The sequence below is a fragment of the Leptodactylus fuscus genome, chromosome 8, assembly GCF_031893055.1.
Source record: "Leptodactylus fuscus isolate aLepFus1 chromosome 8, aLepFus1.hap2, whole genome shotgun sequence".
In the NCBI taxonomy this organism is placed as follows: domain Eukaryota; kingdom Metazoa; phylum Chordata; class Amphibia; order Anura; family Leptodactylidae; genus Leptodactylus; species Leptodactylus fuscus.
Window position 1 is genome coordinate 55,497,694 of NC_134272.1, and position 22,307 is coordinate 55,520,000.

Consider the following 22,307-nt stretch of genomic DNA (forward strand, 5'->3'; position numbering starts at 1 on the left):
ATGAGATAATCCTTTAATAGTCCAACAGTGGGGAAATTTCAGTATGTTACAGCAGCATAGTAATACAGATACAGGATGATACACAGTAATATATTACAGAAGTAGACACACATATGCTGAGAAGAGAAGATATACTAGGAGAAAGAAAGAAAGAAAGAAAGAAAGAAAGAAAGAAAGAAAGAAAGAAAGAAAGAAAGAAAGAAAGAAAGAAAGAAAGAAAGAAAGAAAGAAAGAATCATAAATAATTAGTTTTCTGTGTGGAGTGATCTTTGCTTGGTCTGATGTAGATTATACAGCCTGATCATGGTTGGAAGGAAGGACTTGTGATAGCTCCTTCTCACATTTGGGGTGAAGCAGATGGTCACTTACAGTGCTGCCAAGTGCCATCAAGGTCTCATACATGGGGTGGGATTTGTTCCCCCGCATGGAGCTCAGCACAGAGAGTATCCTTCTGTCACCCACCACCTGTACTGGGTCCAGGGGGCTCCCCAGGACAGAGCTGGCCCTTGAATACAGTTCCTTGTCCCATCTGGATGACCCATCTCAGGAGGGATATACCATTTTGGTCCTTACACTCTCAATTTAATTATCCTCTTAAAGAGTGAGCGGAGGTTCCTGCTCCTCAATAGTGGTTAAATCTACAGAACTGTAAGCTCATGTGTACTTGTATATTTCTGTCTCATGATCATCATGACAAGTCCCCTTTAAAATCATTAGCACTCTGGTTATGTGCTGCAGCTATTAATATTCTGATAGTTGTTATTGAAGACATTATAACAAAACAAATGGAACTTTTGCATGATAGGCAATTCTTAATTCACCTTCACTACTTCTCCCTAAATCTTATTATTGCTAATTGCAACTGTTAGCCGGGTTTACTATAACGGTGCCTAATGATGAAATGATTATGACACAGCAGGTGGGCTTCAATTAGCAGAAAGGAAAGTAGTTTTTTTGTGCACAGTGAGCAAAAATAATCATTTAGAATATACTTAAGGGGTTTTTTTACGTACGTGACCTACATTTATTATCCATTGTATGTAAAACGTAAGGATGATACATTAAAGATAGCAAAATGTGGGCACAGTACAAGTAATGGTGAAGTAGGAAGACTGGGTATCTAGTGCAGCTAGGACAGTCACATTTATGGGGTTTTGTCAATGCAGAAACTTTTCCTGTATCCATTCTTTTAACATCTATTATAAGCCAGTCCATGATTTCAAAGCTGAACACTGGGGCTGGAACAGCCAAACTGTGGACTGGGCTAATTCTATTACGCGAGTTCGTCTCTGATTTGAAGACCAAGCAAACTCAGCAATAGTATTTCCATGAACTTTTATCCCTCACCTTTGTGTTGTTAATTATTATTATTATTATTATTCATTTATTTAATCTAATATGTGATTGTAAATTTTTAATTACATTTTTTGCTCATGGATATGGGGTAGACAACTTGTATGAGCTTCTTTTAATAAGATTTAGAGATATGCTTTATTGCAGTCACATAGACCAATGGTCACAATAGAAACAAGACGTTTATAGATTACTCTTTCTATGCATGCTTTGTGATGTGTGCAAATAATGCATTGCAAAGGTCACATTACCTTTCCTGTAATTCTGCCTGTAATGATAACAAGATGATTGTTATTTTTAACTAAGTACATATCGGAATAGCCTTAAGAAAGGCTATTCTTCTCTTACCTTTCTTCTTCTGATCCACGCCGCCGTTCCTGAGAAATGTCTTATTTCTTCCACATATAAATGAGCCTTCAGACAGCATAGGGGACATTACCCTTTGTTTAAAGAGCACAGGGGGCATCCCCTATGCTGTCTGAAAACTCTCCAGTGACACCTCTGTTTTCTTCTCCCAACCTCCTCTTCTCTGGATGATCGGTTGCATCTTCAGCCAAAAGTGGTGACTTCACATGTGTGTCGGCCATTTGTCTGTAGCCTCTTACACAAGCAACTGTTTGGCCACATGAAAATGGCCGACTGACATGCGCAGAAGAAGACAGAGGTGTTGCTGGAGAGTTTTCGGACAGTACAGGGGACGCCCCCTGTGCTGTTTGAGCAAAGGGGAATGCCCTCTGTGCTGTCTAAAAGCTCTTTTACATATGGAAGAAATACATTTCTCAGGAACGGCATCGTGAATCACAAAAGTAAGAGAAGAATAGCCTTTCATAAGGCTATTTCGACGTGTACTTAGTTTGAAAAAAAGGATTCTAATGATAGAATTCCTTTAAAGAAGTGGTTGTTTGCTTGTTGAAATAATGCACTTTCTCTCGATGTTTTAAGGAAATGTATTTAAAGAATAAATAAGGAAAAGCCAAAAAAACTCCTCAGCTATAATTGCAACAATGTTGTGCTTACCTCTGCCCACTAGGCCAGCTGAAATTAAGTATACTTTAACCCTTTCTGCTACATTGTTCTCTACAGCCCCCCTTATGTGACATATACTGACCTACAGCTGTTGTTTCATGAAGGGTTAAAGATATTTTTAATTGGGGGGAATGCTCGCAAACTATATCATAAATCAAAGTAAATAGGGGAGGGGAAAGAATTTATAATACATAGACCAAACATCAAAAGAGTTCACAGATTCTTTTAGGGCTCACAATGTATATTTTTCCTTATCTGTATGTCTTTGGAGTATGGGAAGAAATCCATGCAAACATGAGGAGAACATACAAACTCCTTGCAGATGTTGTCCCTGGCAGGATTTGAACCCGGGACTCCAGCGCTGCAAGGCTGCAGTGCTAACCACTGAGCCACCGTGTTACCCCCGAAAGAGAGCACAGATTTGTGAAAGGGATCTGTGAGCTTCCTATTCCCACCATTCTGATCATTGGTAAGAGTAAAACGGAAGGATTTTAGGATTTAAAAAAACAAACAAACTATAAATAGTAACATGAAACATTTTTAAAAAATGACAATCTCCAAAAAATATATGTTTAATATAGAAACCTATCATTTTGTGACAGCAAATTTGATCAAAAGGATAAATCTTCAATATTTAGTTACACTATCTATCTATCTATCTATCTATCTATCTATCTATCTATCTATCTATCTATCTATCTATCTATCTATCTCCTATCTATTCTATTTATCTATCTATCTATCTATCTATCTATCTATCTATCTATCTATCTATCTATCTATCTATCTATCTATCTATCTATCTATCTATCCATCCACATAGTAGGACTTTGAAGTCTCCCATTATTCCATAAAATTGTCAAGAAAAAAGTATTATACCATAGATAACAAAGCATCCCAGCAAAGCTAATTATCTACCAGACATCTATAGCATAGTAAATTTATAGTTCACTGTCTCCTGGCATGATATGTGTGAGCCGCATAATTCCTGCTGCACAATCTGGCACCATTCACTTGAAGGCATTGGGCAGTGGACCATTGAATTATTGGACATTCCATATGGTGATACCAGAAGGAATGTCAAGTCTTGGGACATCACACTACTTTTATATTATCATGATGTTTCTTTGTAGTATGAAGACATTTTACTAATTTTAATGTCAGTTTTGGATGGGAAAGTATAGATTGTCATCTAACTGTGTAAACTCTGGAGGATTGTCGTCCTAAAGGAGAAAGAGCACCATTTATCTCTATTCTATATGAAACTAACAATGCATTAATATATACAGTATACAGTATACACATAAAACATATAAATACATATGTGGAAGTCTCCGAAGATGATGAATTTCTGCCGGATTTCACAGAACAGAAAACAATTTAAGCTTGTGAGTGAATAAAAAAAAATTAGAAATTTTAAGTGTATTTAATAGTAGGTTAACACATTAACTATTTATTTTTTGTCAAATGATAAAAAGAGTGTTTTTTAAAATTAATATTTAATATTTTGTCTTTTTATATATCTTATTTGTATTTCAGTCCCCCTAGTTCAAGATACTGCAATGTACTGACGCGGGGCTTAATAGGAATACTATCATGGCAGGCCTGGGAATTATCTCCAATTATAGACACTGCAGGAGACTTTCAACTGTATAATGCAGCTGGCACAATCCACATATGCAATGGGCTCAGTTCCTGAGCCTTTGTCATATTACCCCTGCACACATCCAACATACGTGTACAATCCTGTTATTAAGAGGTTAATGTTTTTAATAATAAGATTTAGCAGATCTTTGCAAATGTTCACTCAGTACAGTTTAGTTTTTTATTGAAAAAAATAGCAACGAGTGAGAACAAGACTTTCCTTTAATAAATATTAATATCTTTTTCACACTGAATTTATGAGCCAAAAAAACCCCTACACTTAATGTGCACTGTATGAGCGAAATAAGAAAAAAAGATGAAGATCAGATATTGTTCCATACCGAGTGTGTGACCATGTTATAAGTTTTATATCAGGGCTCAGGAATTCATCAGTGGTGTACAGTATTCCACACAAGCATTTTTTTTCAAATACATCTCAAGCCGTGTATACCAAGAGTCAAAAATTATGTCAAATATATTTTTGTCTAAATTCTCAGTTTTAATATGACAGATGGTAGTGTATTCCACATAGGGACTGCCGAATATTAATAGCCTCCTTAGCAAATAAAAGTTATTCTTTGCACAGTAAAAATGTTTCCAATATACTTTGTTTATTAACTACTGAGGCCCAGTTCACATCTGCGTTCGGTATTCCGTTTGGGGAGTCTGCTTGGTAAACTCCCCCCCCCCCAATTGCATTAAAAAGTGGTGAGCAATGAAAGCACACGGATCCCCTAGACTATAGTGGGGTCCGTGTGTTTTCCGCATGAATCATGTGGAGAGGAAAGTAGTTCTTGAAGTACTTTTCTCTCTGCATGACTTGTCCGTACACTGCACGTAAAACACACGGACCCCATTATAGTCTATGGGATCCGTGTGCTTTCATTGCTCACCACTTTTTAATAAGTTTAGTATTCCGTTCAGGGGGGTCCCCAAGCAGACTTCCCGAATGGAATACCGAACGCAGATGTGAACCAGGCCTAACAATTTTCTATATCTCTGCCTTCAGTCATGCAGTATGTACCCTCATTTTCTCCTTCTTTTGTATAAAAATGTGGCCTGCTTGTTTGTGATGGCAAACAACTTTTTTTGTGAAAAAAGTATGAACAAAAATACATCATGAAATAACATAAGGGGATATTTTTAAAGAGGAGCTTTCATATCCTCATCAATGTGCGGTTTTATATACCGCTAGAAAGTGGACAGTGCTCTGAATTCAGTACTCTGTTGTCTTTCCCATTATGTGCCCTGGTGCTGAAGATATAGGTGCCCTTAAATTTTGGCACCGATATTTACCCTCTGTCAGAAAGGTGAGCCTTACAGCCTAGTGTCATTGCTGGGCTATGAGGAATGCCCCCTCTGACTGTACTTTCCCATAGCCTTGTACTGTCAGAAGGGGCATTCCTTACAGCTCAACTATGACGCTAGGCTGTAAGTCCCCCTTCTGACAATGAGGAGGTATCAGTGGCAAAATTAACAGCACCAATATCTCTGGCATCAGGGCACAAAATGGGAAAGTCAACAGGGCACTTAATTCAGCACACTGTCACACTGTCAAAACACATTGAAAATGCTTCCTGTGCCCTCCACCAGCTATTTCTCCTACTCCTGTGATAATGTATTGATATGGACATGTGACTGATGCAGCTAGTTACTGTCTGTGGCAGTGATCTATGTCCGCACAACATACTGTAGGTCACTGCTGCAGCAAGTAATTGTCCGTATTGACCATATGGCCATATGAACACAGAAGGATCTGAAACAGCATTGACATAAGGCTATGGGTGATCAGTAGGTTATGTATTATTTTGTTATTATAGATGTGTTGACAAGCCTTTTCACAACTGATAGATCCTCGGTATATGCCATTAGTATCTCCTAAGACAGTGCATCAAGTTTGATACATGTTGGTCAATATTTTGAAATTAATTACATTTTTTTAAAGGGATGATCCAGAACTCAGCATATCAACCCAGTCAAAACAGAAATACTGTATAGGTTAAGGTCATCTGAATCACAGTACTTTCCACTTGTGAGTCCGTGCCTCCATTGCCAGGATATCTCACTCTTTTTGTCAATAAGCAAATTAACTCCTTGGTGTAATAAGGATGTGACCATTGTCCCAAAGAGATAAACAGCAACATCCACATTGTTCCAAAGAGCTCATGGCAAAAATGGCGGTATCTCACGAAAGGAGACTTACAAGGGGAAAGTACTGTTAGATTTAGGTGACCCTAACCTATGTATCTGCAGGTTCTCATGCTGCGTTCTGCTGACAGACTCCCTTTAATGATACACAGCCTCCTAACTAGCAGTACAAATTATGCAGTAAGAACAACCAGAACATGCTTTGAATTTGCAACTCTTTGAATTGAGATTCGTTTTTGGAAAAAAAAAAAATATTTATGGAAGCAATTAGTCGGATTTCTCAAGGTATATAATTAAAAAAATGTAATCAACAATCTTTATAAGTGAAATCTAATTCTATGAGGTAGAAAGGAACGAGTTCGTAATTAGCATTTCTGTCATCCCATAAACAAATGCCAGCCACTCAACATGATTGCAAACATTGTCAAAGAGTCATATAAAATACTCCATATACACTTGAAACAAATTCAGATTTAAATAAAACTAATTGACTTTGCATCTCCCGTTGTTCTAACTCCGGAGGTTTGTGCCCAGACACGATAAATCTATCATAATTTAGAATACGCTGAGAAGTCTGGCCTGATGAAACAGCAGAGATTACATTACTTCTATTGCAGGAAACCATTTGCTGCTTTACAGCGGAGGACACCCAGGGCATGATAGACAATATATTCCCCTAAATTATTAGAAACCCTTTGTTGGATAATGTTCTTCTAAACTGTAATTGAATTGTGCAATTACTCTGTTTAATTCTATGGGTAATTGTTCTGGACAATGTCCAACGCTTTGTGATGTAGAGATTGAAGAACCCTTAGTATTAATAGAAAAAGTCACGGAGAAACTTAATTGTGAACATGAATGTGTTCACTCACATTATTAAAGGGAGTTTGTCAGCATAAAATGACCTATCTTTAAGCCAAGTTTTTATGTTCATTATTTTTTATTAATTACAATTTTTCTTTGTTTCCATGTCATTATCTATCTATCTATCTATCTATCTATCTATCTATCTATCTATCTATCTATCTACTATATCCTGCAATTTTTACCAGCAATAAAAGATATTACAGCTTATGTACTCCGGCTCCCTTAACAGAGCATGTCTATAAAACTCTCTTATAGACTTCAATGAGTCAACTCCAGTCTATTACTGCAAATGGCCATTACTAAGCAGTAAAGCATATCACTAAATGCTGTTAGCAGAGCAGAAGAGAAGCTCATGCAAGATGGCAGGCCCAAGCAGCTGTTGCGCCTGTAACCTCTGAGGACACTAGTTTAGCAGTGGGGCACTAGTTTGTTGTATTCATTATTTTAGGCAAATTTGTATTGCTTAAATTTGGACAAAAACTGCAGTTGTGAACTAAATATATTTATCCATGGAGAGACTCAGCAAATTTTTCAGTAATGGGCCACACGGTGGCTCAGTGGTTAGCACTGCAGCCTTGCAGCGCTGGGGTCCTGGTATTCAAATCCCACCAAGGGCAAAAACCATCTGCAAGGAGTTTGTATGTTCTCCCTGTGTTTGCATGAATTTCCATCCCATTTTCCAAAAGACATACTGATAAGGAAAAATGTACATTGTGAGCTCTATGTGAGCTCTACAGTTTAGTACAATGTGAGAAATGGTTTAGAAATGGATAGCAATTTGGAGATGAATTGTAGTGTTTTTGGAATATCTCATCATTAACAAATTTTGGGGTACATTTTGGTGGTACTACAAAAGGAAATTTTCAATGTATTCTGTTTTGCAAGCTGATTATCTTTGCGATATTAGAAAGCTCTAATGTGTAAGGCTGTCTAAAGGCGAGCTCACATCAGTGCCCGGTCTCTGTTTTAGCTAATCCGGCGGGTTTCCTTCTTCTGCTCTGAGAAACTGGACAGGAGATGGAAATCCAGCGTTCAGTTTTCTAACCCATTCACTTGAAAGGGTTTGCTAAGTGACTGTCCATGTGCGTCTTCTTCCTCTTCACTGTGAAACATTTATCTGCAGAAGGTCGGTTCTATGACTCCACTCACTTGGGGAAGTGGTTCTCTCCATTTTCTTCCATGGGTGTCTACCATTGCACTGATATACCAGGTCTGTTCTGGATCTCATTAAAGGGGATTTCCAGGATGATTTATGTATTTATTAATTTGTCTTATTTGCATTACACCAACATATCCAAAAGCTTTTTTCAGATATTATCAACATTCACTGTCCCAAGTAGACCTCATAGTCCAACTTCCCTTTCATTCGGAGTGTGGTAGGAAACTCCACAGGAAGACATTCACATATACATATTTTGACCTTGGTTAGAGTTGAACCCAGGACTTCAGCACTGCATGGCAACAAGGATCTGATGCAGCTCAGTCCCATTTATTTGAATAGGACTGAGATGCATCATTGCCATGTGTCCAATGAATGTGATGTCACTTACTAAGATAAAGAAAACAACAATGTTTCTAATCCTGGTTAACCTCTTTAAGCTGCTACAAAGCAGAGGTGGATACTTTATAACCAAACCTAAAGTCTTGAGGCCCTGTGTTAGATTTTTAATATGTACTCCAAACATACATGGAAAAACTCCATTTGGAATACTCCATTTCTGCATATCGTTCCTTATGAATGCACGCACACGTGTACTGAGTATATATCTTAGAGTGTGAGTATTTTCTTATTGATCATTCATATGTTGTACTCTTCTTTTACAGGATGCAATGTCAACCTTCTTCCAGTTTGGAGCTTCCATCACACAGCAAGCTATTGTCATGCTTAGTATTATGGAGGAATATGACTGGCATGTTTTCTCTGTTATAACAAGCACTTTCCCAGGATATCGAGACTTTATAAGTTTCATCAAAAACACTGTGGAGAATAGTTTTGTGGACTGGGATGTGCAGAATGTAATTACTCTGGACGCATCATATACTGATGCACAAACTCTTACTCAGCTGAAGAAGATCCATTCTTCTGTTATACTCCTTTATTGTTCAAAGGATGAATCCATTAAAATTTTTGAAGAAGCACGCTCTTTAGGCCTTATGGGATATGGTTACATCTGGATTGTTCCGAACCTGGTGACAGGTAACACAGAAATAATACCATTTGAGTTTCCATCTGGATTAGTGTCTGTGTCTTATGACGACTGGGATTATACCTTGGAAGCCAGAGTGAGAGATGGCCTTGGAATTATTACCACAGCTGCATCAGCCATGTTGGACACCTATTCAGTAATTCCAGAAGCCAAGACAAGCTGCTATGGTCAAAATGAACGCAATGAGATGCCAGCTCACACACTCAATGAGTAAGACTTTACCTTTTGCAATTTATTTACCTGTAAAATCAATGTATGTACAGATGTGCTCTTTCTTACTTGTCCTCTTGGCTGGACATGTCCTGATATGCGTATCAAAATTTATTACAAAGGGATAAGGCAAATATCCCATACATGTTTACATACAGCCACCTGGGGGGGGGGGGAGAGGTGAATTGCAGACTGTCAAGGTTCTTGTATCGCATGCTGAGATCTTGTGTTGAATTTACCTAATGAGAAATTAGAACTCTTAAGCGATATGGTGATTCGTTAAATGTGGATACACCTGCAAATAGTTATATTAAAGGGTTTTATTGGTAGGAACATTATTTTTTAGAAATGGCTAGGAGTGAGTTAAATATACAAAAAGTGCCAACACATCACTGATCCCCAATCAGGTGCCAAGATAGTTTCTACTTTCTACCTGTTCCATCTGGATACAAAGAAAAAGCTGATCATGAACTGGGGAATGTCACCACCGTGGCCTGTGATAGGTCTGAGCAGCCATTTTCTAGGAGAGCAACAGAGTATCCACAGAATCCCAGAATGGGAGCCTTGAGGAATTGATGAGGCTATTTTGTTTATTTAACCCAATTTGATCTGTTCTAAAAACTGTTACCCTTTGGAAATACCTTTTAATAGTAGTCTTTTATCTTCTGAAGCTAAGCATAGTGGCTAGTTTTCTTCAGTTCATGTAATGTAACATGCGATAATTCATTCTACTTCCAAAAGTACACTTGGGAGAAAAATGGTAAAGCATAGTAAGTACACAAATAATATATAAAGCGAACTCTCTAAACATATACCCTATTACTCTGGTAATAATTAGAGATGAGCGAACACTAAAATGTTCGAGGTTCGAAATTCGATTCGAACAGCCGCTCAATGTTCGTGTGTTCGAACGGGTTTCGAACCCCATTATAGTCTATGGGGAACAGATACTCGTTAAGGGGGAAACCCAAATCCGTGTCTGGAGGGTCACCAAGTCCACTATGACACCCCAGGAAATGATGCCAACACCTCTGGAATGACACTGGGACAGCAGGGGAAGCATGCCTGGGGGCATCTAACACACCAAAGACCCTCTATTACCCCAACATCACTGCCTAACAACTACACACTTTCCACATTCAAAAAAACCTCTATCAAAGTGGGAAAATACCTGGAAACCTTCTTTACTCCCCAAATGGATGGACACAAACCCCAATTTAAGCTCAACAAACAGTAACAACCACCCCTTTAAATCACGTTCCCCATGACAACCACAAATGGAATAGGCAATGGGAATTCCAAAAGCCCTCACCCTTAACTGTCATTTTGAGTGAGTGTGTGTGTGTGTGTGTGTGTGTGTGTGTGATGTGGTAAGACCTTCCAAAATTCACTTTTCTAGCCCTTAACATGAGCCCTTCCAAACAAAGTTACATGACCTTAAGCTGAGCTACCAGCAGAGATTGAGGCCCTTGGCATGAGTAGAGCCTTGCACCAGCAGTGTTTTTGGCACTTAGGGTGAGTTGAGCCTTGTACCAGCGTGTGTCCCTTAACATCAGGCGGGCCCTAAGTTCTGCGCTTTGCACAAAAGTTCCACATTAACTAGGCTGAATGGTACAAAGATTAGTAGGCCCGAGAACCAGGAACAGGTCTTGCAATGGCTGTCGGATAACGCTTAAAGCACATTGTCCACCAGCCAGTCAGCCTCTACCTCCTCTTACCCAACAGTCTTGTCCTCCTTCCACCCAAAATTCCCAATCTTCTCAGAACAATAACCCCAACTGTCCCTGCTCCCCAGAGCTGTTCTCCCTTCCTTTGACTGTACCGCAACCTGCCCCTCCATTTCGCGATTCCACGGACCTAACAGACGAGTATCTGTGTCCAGATGCTCAAACACTAGAGTCTCCTCCATTCCATCTCCGGTCGATTTGGTGGCGGATGACCAGCAACCCACCCTCATCGACGACGATGAGACGCAGTTGCTGTCAGGGCAGCCAGTTGACATGCGCATTGTGCAGGAGGAGGAGGCGAGACAGGAGTTGGAAGAGGAGGTGGTGGACGACGAGGACACCGACCCCACCTGGACAAGGCAGATGTCAAGCTGGGAAAGTAGTGTGGATGTTGAGGCAGGTGCAGCACCAAAAAGGGTAGCTAGAGGCAGAGACATGTCCAGAGGCAGAGGTCAGCTGCTTTGCCGAAGCCAGGCCAGACCCGGAATGTCCGAAGATGTTCCCTTTTGTACCCAGCCCAGAAAAACTCCCCCATCGAGGGCACGTTTCTTGAAGGTGTAGAGTTTTTTCAAGGAATGCGCCGAGGACAGATATAGTGTCGTCTACACAATTTGCCTCTCGAAATCGAGTAGGGGCCCTGAGAAGAGCAACCTGTCCACCACTTCAATGCACCGTCATTTGGAATCCAAGCAATGGAATCAGTGGCAGGCAGCAACGGCAGGACAAACGTCGCCCACCGTTCATGCCACTGCCTCTGCTCACAGTGCTGGCGATGCACTCCAGAGGACGAGCCAGGACATCACTTCATCTGCCTCCGCCACTTTGTTGACTTCTCCCTCATCCTCCCCTGTTTCTGTCTTATCTCCTTCTCCTGCACCATCAAAGGCACCATCAGGCGCTTCTTTACAACAACCCACCATCTCTCAGACATTGGAGCGCCGGCAGAAATACACCGCTAACCACCCACCCACGCAAGCCTAGAACGCCAACATCGCTAAACTGCTGGCCCAGGAGAGGTTGGCGTTCCGGCTTGTTGAAACTCCCGCCTTCCCGGACCTGATGGCAACTGTGGCACCTCACTATGCCGTCCCTAGCCGTCTCAACTTCTCCCGGTGTGGCGTCCCCGCCTTGCACCAGCACGTGTCACTCAACATCAGGTGGGCCCTTAGTTCCGCGCTTTGCTGCAAGGTCCACTTGACCACCGACACTTGGACAAGCGCCTGTGGTCAGGGATGCTGCAGTGCTTATCTTTAATGACAGGCAGGGTGAATGTGGTGGAGTCTGTTCCCCGGGTGCAAACTGGGGTGGCCTATCTCCTCTCCCAGGCCAAAATTCATGGCAGGAGTAGACTGAAACCCTACGACGCTGCAACCTCCACCACAGCTACTAGCGGCAAACGCTAAAACACTGGTGTGGGGAGACGTCAGCAGGCGGTGCTGAAGCTCATCAGCTTGGGGGACAGACAGCACAGTGCCTCCGAGGTCAGGGATGCCATCCTGGCTGAGATGGCATTTTTTTTTCCCTGCTACACCTGGGGCCTGGCATTTTTACGCCTGTGATAATGGCTGGAACCTGGTAGCGGCTCTGGAGCTTGCCAGCCTCCAACACGTTCCATGTTTGGCCCACGTCTAACCTAGTGGTGCAAAGTTTTTTAAAAACATACCCAAATGTACCGAAGCTACTGTTGAAAATGCGGCGCTTGTGCGCCCACTTTTGCAAGTGCACAGGAGTCGCTGCTAGCCTAAAAACACTCTAGCAAGGCCTACATCTGTCCAAACACAGGCTGTTGTCCGTCATTCACACACGCTGAAACCCTACAATACCATATCTTGAGCAGGGTGTGTGAGCTGCACAGACCTTTGATGGAGTTCCATCTACAAAACCCAAGGGTTCCTCAAAGTCAGCAACCAAAGTTTCTGCACCATGAGTTTCCAGGGGTGGCAGAGTTATGGCTAGGGGAAGAGGCATGGATAGGGATGATGTCTAGGGGCAAAAGCAGTGTGGATGTGGAGGCAAGCTAAGCAGGAAAAACTGGGGGTACAAGCTAAGGCATGGACTGGGGTGATGTCTAGGGGCAAAAGCAGTGTGGATGTGGAGGCAAGCTAAGCAGGAAAAACTGGGGATACAAGCTAAGGCATGGACTGGGGTGATGTCTAGGGGCAAAAGCAGTGTGGATGTGGAGGCAAGCTAAGCAGGAAAAACTGGGGGTACAAGCTAAGGCATGGACTGGGGTGATGTCTAGGGGCAAAAGCAGTGTGGATGTGGAGGCAAGCTAAGCAGGAAAAACTGGGGGTACAAGCTAAGGCATGGACTGGGGTGATGTCTAGGGGCAAAAGCAGTGTGGATGTGGAGGCAAGCTAAGCAGGAAAAACTGGGGGTACAAGCTAAGGCATGGACTGGGGTGATGTCTAGGGGCAAAAGCAGTGTGGATTTGGAGGCAAGCAAAGCAGGGAAAATGGTGGCTAAGGGAGGCAAAGGGATGTCCATAGGCAGCAAGGGCAAAGATGCAAAACTCTCCCGTTTCAAGAATTTTCCTGACTTGTTTCCCCACAAAACATTCCTGGGAGGAGGGCTGAAACACCACCCTCCTCCTCCTCCGCTGTTAGATTTACCCCAGCTACGAGCTGAAAACGCTGCAACACTGGTGTGGGGAGACGTCAGCAGGCTGGGCTGAAGCTCATCAGCTTGGGAGACGGACAGCACACTGCCTCTGAGGTCAGGGATGCCATCCTGGATGAGATGGCAATTTGTTTATCCCCGCTGCCCCTGGGGCCAGGTTTTTTAGCTTGTTGGAGGGCTCTGGAGCTTGCCAGCCTCCAACACGTTCCATGCCTGGCCCACATGTTCAATGTAGTGGTGCAATGATTTTTAAAAACATACCCCAAATTAGCTGAGCTAAGGGTGAAAGTGCGGCACTTGGACACCCACTTTCCCAAGTCTACAGTACCTGGAGCTAGCCGCAATACACTCCAGCAAGGCCTACATCTGCCTGAAGCACCTACTGTTGTGCGAGGTCACCACACGCTCTAACCCTAGATACCGTATGTTCAGCAGGGTGTGTGAGCAGCAGAGACCTTTGATGGAGTACCAGCTACAAAACCCAAGGGTTCCTCAGAGTCAGCTCCCTCACTTTCTGCACCATGAGTTTCCATGGGTGGCAGACTTATGGCTAGAGGCACAGGCATGGATAGGGGTGATGTGTAGGGGCAAAAGCAGTGTGGATGTGGAGGCAAGCTAAGCAGCAAAAACTGGGGGTACAAGCAGCCGGTGACATCATCACTGACAAGCACAGCTGTCTGTCAGCTGACAGGCTGACTTTCACCAAAATGAACAGACAATGGATAGACTCATCATATACATGTCAGTTACATGACAAATTTAGTGCAATTTGCAAGTCCAAGATGGTTTGGAGATCTGCGGAGAGGAATCTCACCACCTCTTGCGGGTGCCATCATTTGGAAGGCAAGCCCTGGGCTCAGTGGGTGAGAGCAAGCGCAGGATAATCGTCGTTTGGCCTGGCGGCCACTGCCTCTTCCACTGTTGACAGGGCTGGCGCTGCAGTCCAGACCAGGAGCCAGGACACCTCCACATCTGCCTCTGACACTTTGGGGAGTTCACCCTTATCCTCACCTTTTCCTGCCATTTCTCCTTTTGCCCGCGCCATCATGCGCCTCTTCCCAGCAACTCCCCATCTCCCAAGCCTTTCATTTCATGCTAAAGTACAGCGCAACCCACCCACATGCCCAAGGCTTCAACGGCCTCATCTCAAGAAATCTGGCCCAGGAGATGTTGGAATCCCGGCTGGGGGACACTCTGCCCTTTTTGGGCAGAGTGTCTACTGCGCCACCGCACTGTGCCGTCCACACCAGCACTTTCCCCCAAACATGAGGCGGTCCCTAAATTCAGCGCTTAGCCCTAAAGTTCCATGTGACCAGTTACGAATGGACAAGTGCATGCGGACAGGGACGCTACCTTTCAATTTGGGCACAGTGGTTGAATGTAGTTGAGGCGTGGACCGGGTCGCAAAATGTGGTGGCCTGACTTGTCTCCCCACACAACATTCCTGGGAGGAGGGCTGAAACACCACCCTCCTCCGCTGTTAAATTGACCCCAGCTACGAGCTGGAAACGCTGCAACACTGGTGTGGGGAGACGTCAGCGGGCCGTGCTGAAGCTCATCAGCTTGGGGGCCAGACAGCACACTGCCTACAAAGTGAGTCATGCCATCCTCGATGAGACGGCAATGTGGTTTTTGCCACTGCACCTGGGCCCAGGCATGTTGTCATGTGTGATAATGGCCGTAACCTGGGATTGGCTCTGTAGCTTGGCAGCCTGCAACATATTCCATGCCTGGGCCACGTTTTTAACTCATTGCTGCTAATCTTTTGAAAAAGGTACCCCAATGTTCCTGAGCTACTGGTGAAAGTGTGGCGCTTGTGCGGATAGTTTTTAAAGTGTATAGTTGCCGCTGCTAGCCTCTATGCACTCCTACAACGCCTGTACCTGCTGGAACAACGGCTGTTGTGCGACGTCTCCACACTGCTGGCACTAAACATATCATGTGTTGAGCAGAGTGTGTGAGCAGCACAGACCTTTGATGTAGTTCCAACTCCAAAACCCTCGGGTTCGTCAAAGTCAACTCCCTCAGTTGCTCAACCATGAGTGGCCATGGGTGGCAGACTTATGTGAAATCCCATCCCATCCATTGCACTGGACACGAAACATTAGCATGCGCTCAGCACAACTTCGGATATGGCAGATGCGTTAAGCAGGGTGCAGGGTACAACACAGACCAGGCCCGAGCACCAGGAACAGGTGTTAGAAATACTGCAGCATCTGCCATTTCCTTCCAATTTTGGGGTTTTGGACCCGCCACCGACTTGTCTGGACCTAAGTGGGGATCATGAGACACAGTTGCCATCAAGGCAAGCTGTGGTCATGTGCGGTTTGCAGTAAGGGGGCAGTGCGCAATTGGAAGAGGAGTTGGTGGATGACGAGGCCACCGACCCCACATGGACAGGGGTGATGTCTAGGGGCTAAAGCAGTGTAGATGTAGAGGGAAGCTAAATCAACAAAAAACCTGGGTAGAAGCAAAGGCATAAACTGGGGTGATGTTTAGGGGTGAAAGCAGAGTAGATGTGGAGGGAAGCTAAGCAGCAAAAACAGTGGGTAGAAGCAAAGGCATGCAAAACTCTACCCTGTTGGAAGACTTATTCCTAGGTCTGGAACACGTTAATGGCCCCCCTGGACAAATTACTGCCACTCAGGGGCCTAGTGTCACCAGGAGGGACAAGTATAGGCGCATGTTGTGGGAATACCTGGCCGACACCAGCTCTGTCCTCTCCGATCCCTCTGTGCTCTACAGCCTAAACTTATTTTCTCATCTTTTTTTCTGAACTGCACATCTCTTGCCTGCTTCCTTTGGGATCTTAGAAATGGTGGTCCACTTCCACAGATGGTAACTTCAATAGACAGTGTAACGGGAGTAGCTGAGGGATCGCTGTCTTAACCACTTTTTGGCACAAAATTAACTTCCAAAGCCAAATATGGTGCAAGTATATGATGCAAGGACACCTACACACCTATCTCTGACACATTGGGGAGTTCACCCTCATGCGCCCTTTTGGCCTGCACCATCATGCGCCTCTTCCCAGCCACTCCACATTTCCCAAGCTTTTCATTGCAGGCAGAAGTACAATACAACCCACCCCCATGCCCAAGCCTGTAACAGCCTCATCGATAAACTGCTGGCCCTGGAGATGTTGGTGTTTGTTTATGCTTCTGGAGACCCAGGCCTTCCGTCAGCAGATGGCAGCTGGGGCACCTCCCTATGCTGGGCCTAGCCGTTACTACTTCTCTTGGTGTGCTGTCTCTGCCTTGCGCCTGCATGTGTCCCATAACATCAGTCGGGCCCAGAGCTCTGCGCTTTGCTGCAAGGTCCACTTGACCACCGACACATGGACAAGCGCCTGTGGTCAGGGATGCTGCAGTGCTTATCTTTAATGACAGGCAGGGTGAATGTGGTGGAGTCTGTTCCCCGGGTGCAAACTGGGGTGGCCTATCTCCTCTCCCAGGCCAAAATTCATGGCAGGAGTAGACTGAAACCCTACGACGCTGCAACCTCCACCACAGCTACTAGCGGCAAACGCTAAAACACTGGTGTGGGGAGACGTCAGCAGGCGGTGCTGAAGCTCATCAGCTTGGGGGACAGACAGCACAGTGCCTCCGAGGTCAGGGATGCCATCCTGGCTGAGATGGCATTTTTTTTTCCCTGCTACACCTGGGGCCTGGCATTTTTGCGCCTGTGATAATGGCTGGAACCTGGTAGCAGATCTGGAGCTTGCCAGACTCAAACACGGTCCACGCATGGCCCACGTTTTCCAACTTGTTGGTGCCATGTTTCTTTGAAACCTACACCATTGTGCCTGATATACAGGTCAAAGTGGGGCCATTTTCGTAAGTGAGAACTAGCCTCTGCTAGGCAGAAAACATTCAGAGCACACTCCTCTCATCTTCGCACCGTTGGCTGGCGGAGGAAGACGAGGGGGTTGGAGTGGCATCTGATGTCCCTATCCCACACGAGGCTAGAGGGTGCACTTCAGTGCATCCCATTGCTTCACCACAAATGGTGTGAAGGGGAGTGGAAAATGGAGGAAATGGAGAGTGACCCTTACAGTTGGGGCCAGCAAAGGCATGCCAAGTAACACACTGGCACACATGGCTGACTTCATCTTGGGTTGCTTTTCAACACATATTTCACATCATGAAGAACAAATAATACTGGATTTTTTCAAGCCTCGAACCCCGGTCTAGGTCTAATGTCTGTTCCTTTCTTATATTAGGGGAGAGGGAAAAAAAATTACTTCAGTGATACGTTTAGCGTACATAGACTGACTATTAATGTGTATCCCACTTAGTGTTGTTAGGGTTACACACCGTCACAACCTGGCTAAAGCTTCTATAGCTGTTAATAAAGTCAACATAACTTTACGGTATCCAAAAAGACAGCTGGTACCGACAGAGAGCAAGACAAATGTCACCCAAAGCTGTGAGCTCTGAACACCCACAGTGACTTTGGCGTCATCATCATTATAAGGGAGTGGGTGGTAATAAATAACTTGGCAGTGCCTAAAACCCAAAAAGCTTATACAACTATATTTACATTAAGATACACAAATGAAACTTTTCAGTAGCATGTCATGAGACAAGCTGATAAGCTCTTCCTTTGTGCAGTGCTATTTGAAAGTTAAACGCTGCCTTTATTTTAATTCTGGAGAAGGTGCAGACATTAGATTTAGAACATGTTGTCTTCATTGTCCAAATCCTCTATATAGGTAACGCGTTTTTCGGGCCGAGCTGTCTGGGAACGAGCTGGTGCAGCACTGACAACCTGGGTGAATATGGCAAGAGCCTGAGATGTAGGGTGAATGAATCCCCAAATTATTTGTGGAATTCCCAGTGAGACAATGGCACTGTATACCAGTATTAAAAATTGTGGGTGCACATAACCCCCATATATTCTTTGAATTCCCAGTCAGACAATGGCACTGTATACCAGTATTAAAAATTGTGGGTGCACATAACCCCCATATATTCTTTGAATTCCCAGTGAGACAATGGAACTGTATAGCAGTAGCAAAAATTGTGGGTGCACGTCACCCCAATATACTCTTTGAATTCCCAGTTAGACAATGGCACTGTATACCAGTAGTAAAAATTGTGGGTGCACGTAACCCCCATATATTCTTTGAATTCCCAGTCAGACAATGGCACTGTATACCAGTATTAAAAATTGTGGGTGCACATAACCCCCATATATTCTTTGAATTCCCAGTCAGACAATGGCACTGTATACCAGTATTAAAAATTGTGGGTGCACATAACCCCCATATATTCTTTGAATTCCCAGTCAGACAATGGCACTGTATACCAGTATTAAAAATTGTGGGTGCACATAACCCCCATATATTCTTTGAATTCCCAGTGAGACAATGGAACTGTATAGCAGTAGCAAAAATTGTGGGTGCACGTCACCCCAATATATTCTTTGAATTCCCAGTTAGACAATGGCACTGTATACCAGTAGTAAAAATTGTGGGTGCACATAACCCCCATATATTCTTTGAATTCCCAGTCAGACAATGGCACTGTATACCAGTATTAAAAATTGTGGGTGCACATAACCCCCATATATTCTTTGAATTCCCAGTCAGACAATGGCACTGTATACCAGTATTAAAAATTGTGGGTGCACATAACCCCCATATATTCTTTGAATTCCCAGTGAGACAAAGGAACTGTATAGCAGTATTAAAAATTGTGGGTGCACGTAACCCCCATATATTCTTTGAATTCCCAGTCAGACAATGGCACTGTATACCAGTATTAAAAATTGTGGGTGCACATAACCCCCATATATTCTTTGAATTCCCAGTCAGACAATGGCACTGTATACCAGTATTAAAAATTGTGGGTGCACATAACCCCCATATATTCTTTGAATTCCCAGTCAGACAATGGCACTGTATACCAGTATTAAAAATTGTGGGTGCACATAACCCCCATATATTCTTTGAATTCCCAGTGAGACAAAGGAACTGTATAGCAGTATTAAAAATTGTGGGTGCACGTAACCCCCATATATTCTTTGAATTCCCAGTCAGACAATGGCACTGTATACCAGTATTAAAAATTGTGGGTGCACATAACCCCCATATATTCTTTGAATTCCCAGTCAGACAATGGCACTGTATACCAGTATTAAAAATTGTGGGTGCACATAACCCCCATATATTCTTTGAATTCCCAGTCAGACAATGGCACTGTATACCAGTATTAAAAATTGTGGGTGCACATAACCCCCATATATTCTTTGAATTCCCAGTCAGACAAAGGAACTGTATAGCAGTATTAAAAATTGTGGGTGCACGTAACCCCCATATATTCTTTGAATTCCCAGTCAAACAATGGCACTGTATACCAGTATTAAAAATTGTGGGTGCACATAACCCCCATATATTCTTTGAATTCCCAGTGAGACAATGGAACTGTATAGCAGTAGCAAAAATTGTGGGTGCACGTCACCCCAATATATTCTTTGAATTCCCAGTTAGACAATGGCACTGTATACCAGTAGTAAAAATTGTGGGTGCACATAACCCCCATATATTCTTTGAATTCCCAGTCAGACAATGGCACTGTATACCAGTATTAAAAATTGTGGGTGCACATAACCCCCATATATTCTTTGAATTCCCAGTCAGACAATGGCACTGTATACCAGTATTAAAAATTGTGGGTGCACATAACCCCCATATATTCTTTGAATTCCCAGTGAGACAAAGGAACTGTATAGCAGTATTAAAAATTGTGGGTGCACGTAACCCCCATATATTCTTTGAATTCCCAGTCAGACAATGGCACTGTATACCAGTATTAAAAATTGTGGGTGCACATAACCCCCATATATTCTTTGAATTCCCAGTCAGACAATGGCACTGTATACCAGTATTAAAAATTGTGGGTGCACATAACCCCCACATATTCTTTGAATTCCCAGTCAGACAAAGGAACTGTATAGCAGTATTAAAAATTGTGGGTGCACGTAACCCCCATATATTCTTTGAATTCCCAGTCAGACAATGGCACTGTATACCAGTATTAAAAATTGTGGGTGCACATAACCCCCATATATTCTTTGAATTCCCAGTCAGACAATGGCACTGTATACCAGTATTAAAAATTGTGGGTGCACATAACCCCCATATATTCTTTGAATTCCCAGTTAGACAATGGCACTGTATACCAGTAGTAAAAATTGTGGGTGCACATAACCCCCATATATTCTTTGAATTCCCAGTCAGACAATGGCACTGTATACCAGTATTAAAAATTGTGGGTGCACATAACCCCCATATATTCTTTGAATTCCCAGTCAGACAATGGCACTGTATACCAGTATTAAAAATTGTGGGTGCACATAACCCCCATATATTCTTTGAATTCCCAGTGAGACAAAGGAACTGTATAGCAGTATTAAAAATTGTGGGTGCACGTAACCCCCATATATTCTTTGAATTCCCAGTCAGACAATGGCACTGTATACCAGTATTAAAAATTGTGGGTGCACATAACCCCCATATATTCTTTGAATTCCCAGTCAGACAATGGCACTGTATACCAGTATTAAAAATTGTGGGTGCACATAACCCCCATATATTCTTTGAATTCCCAGTCAGACAATGGCACTGTATACCAGTATTAAAAATTGTGGGTGCACATAACCCCCATATATTCTTTGAATTCCCAGTCAGACAATGGAACTGTATAGCAGTAGCAAAAATTGTGGGTGCACGTCACCCCAATATATTCTTTGAATTCCCAGTCAGACAATGGCACTGTATACCAGTATTAAAAATTGTGGGTGCACATAACCCCCATATATTCTTTGAATTCCCAGTCAGACAATGGCACTGTATACCAGTATTAAAAATTGTGGGTGCACGTAACCCCCATATATTCTTTGAATTCCCAGTCAGACAATGGCACTATATACCAGTATTAAAAATTGTGGGTGCACATAACCCCCATATATTCTTTGAATTCCCAGTCAGACAATGGCACTGTATAGCAGTATTAAAAATTGTGGGTGCACATAACCCCCATATATTCTTTGAATTCCCAGTGAGACAATGGCACTGTATACCAGTAGCAAAAATTGTGGGTGTATATAGCCCCAATTCTATTGCTAGGGGACTTGCAGGGTATTTCTGAGGTGAAGGTGGGGGGGCACACCGTTGGAACGGGGATTTGGGGTGTATATATGGGGTATACGGGAATACACTGTCAGTGTGTTCCATTCAGGATCCTGGGAAAGCTGGGTTGCGGCGATTGAGCCCGTCAGTGCCACGTTACACTGACAAGCTTCTCCCTGGAATTGAAGTTATATGTAAGCCCAATATATTCTTTGAATTCCCAGTGAGACAATGGCACTATATGGCAGTAGCAAAAATAGTGGGTGTATATAGCCCCAATTCTATTGCTAGGGGACTTGCAGGGTATTTCTGGGGTGAAGGTGGGGGGGCACACCGTTGGAACGGGTATCGGGGGTATATATCGGGTATACG

The 22,307-nt window shown here is 43.2% G+C and overlaps 1 protein-coding gene across 2 annotated transcripts in view; it reads left to right on the forward strand.

The window, feature by feature from the left end:
- GRIN2A (glutamate ionotropic receptor NMDA type subunit 2A) overlaps positions 1-22,307 on the forward strand; it is a 407,150-nt gene that overhangs the window by 266,201 nt on the left and 118,642 nt on the right. For both annotated transcript variants that reach the window (XM_075285943.1, XM_075285944.1), the window contains one exon: positions 8,863-9,455. In XM_075285943.1, coding sequence (XP_075142044.1) covers positions 8,863-9,455 — 593 coding nt within the window. The remainder of the gene's footprint in view (positions 1-8,862; positions 9,456-22,307) is intronic.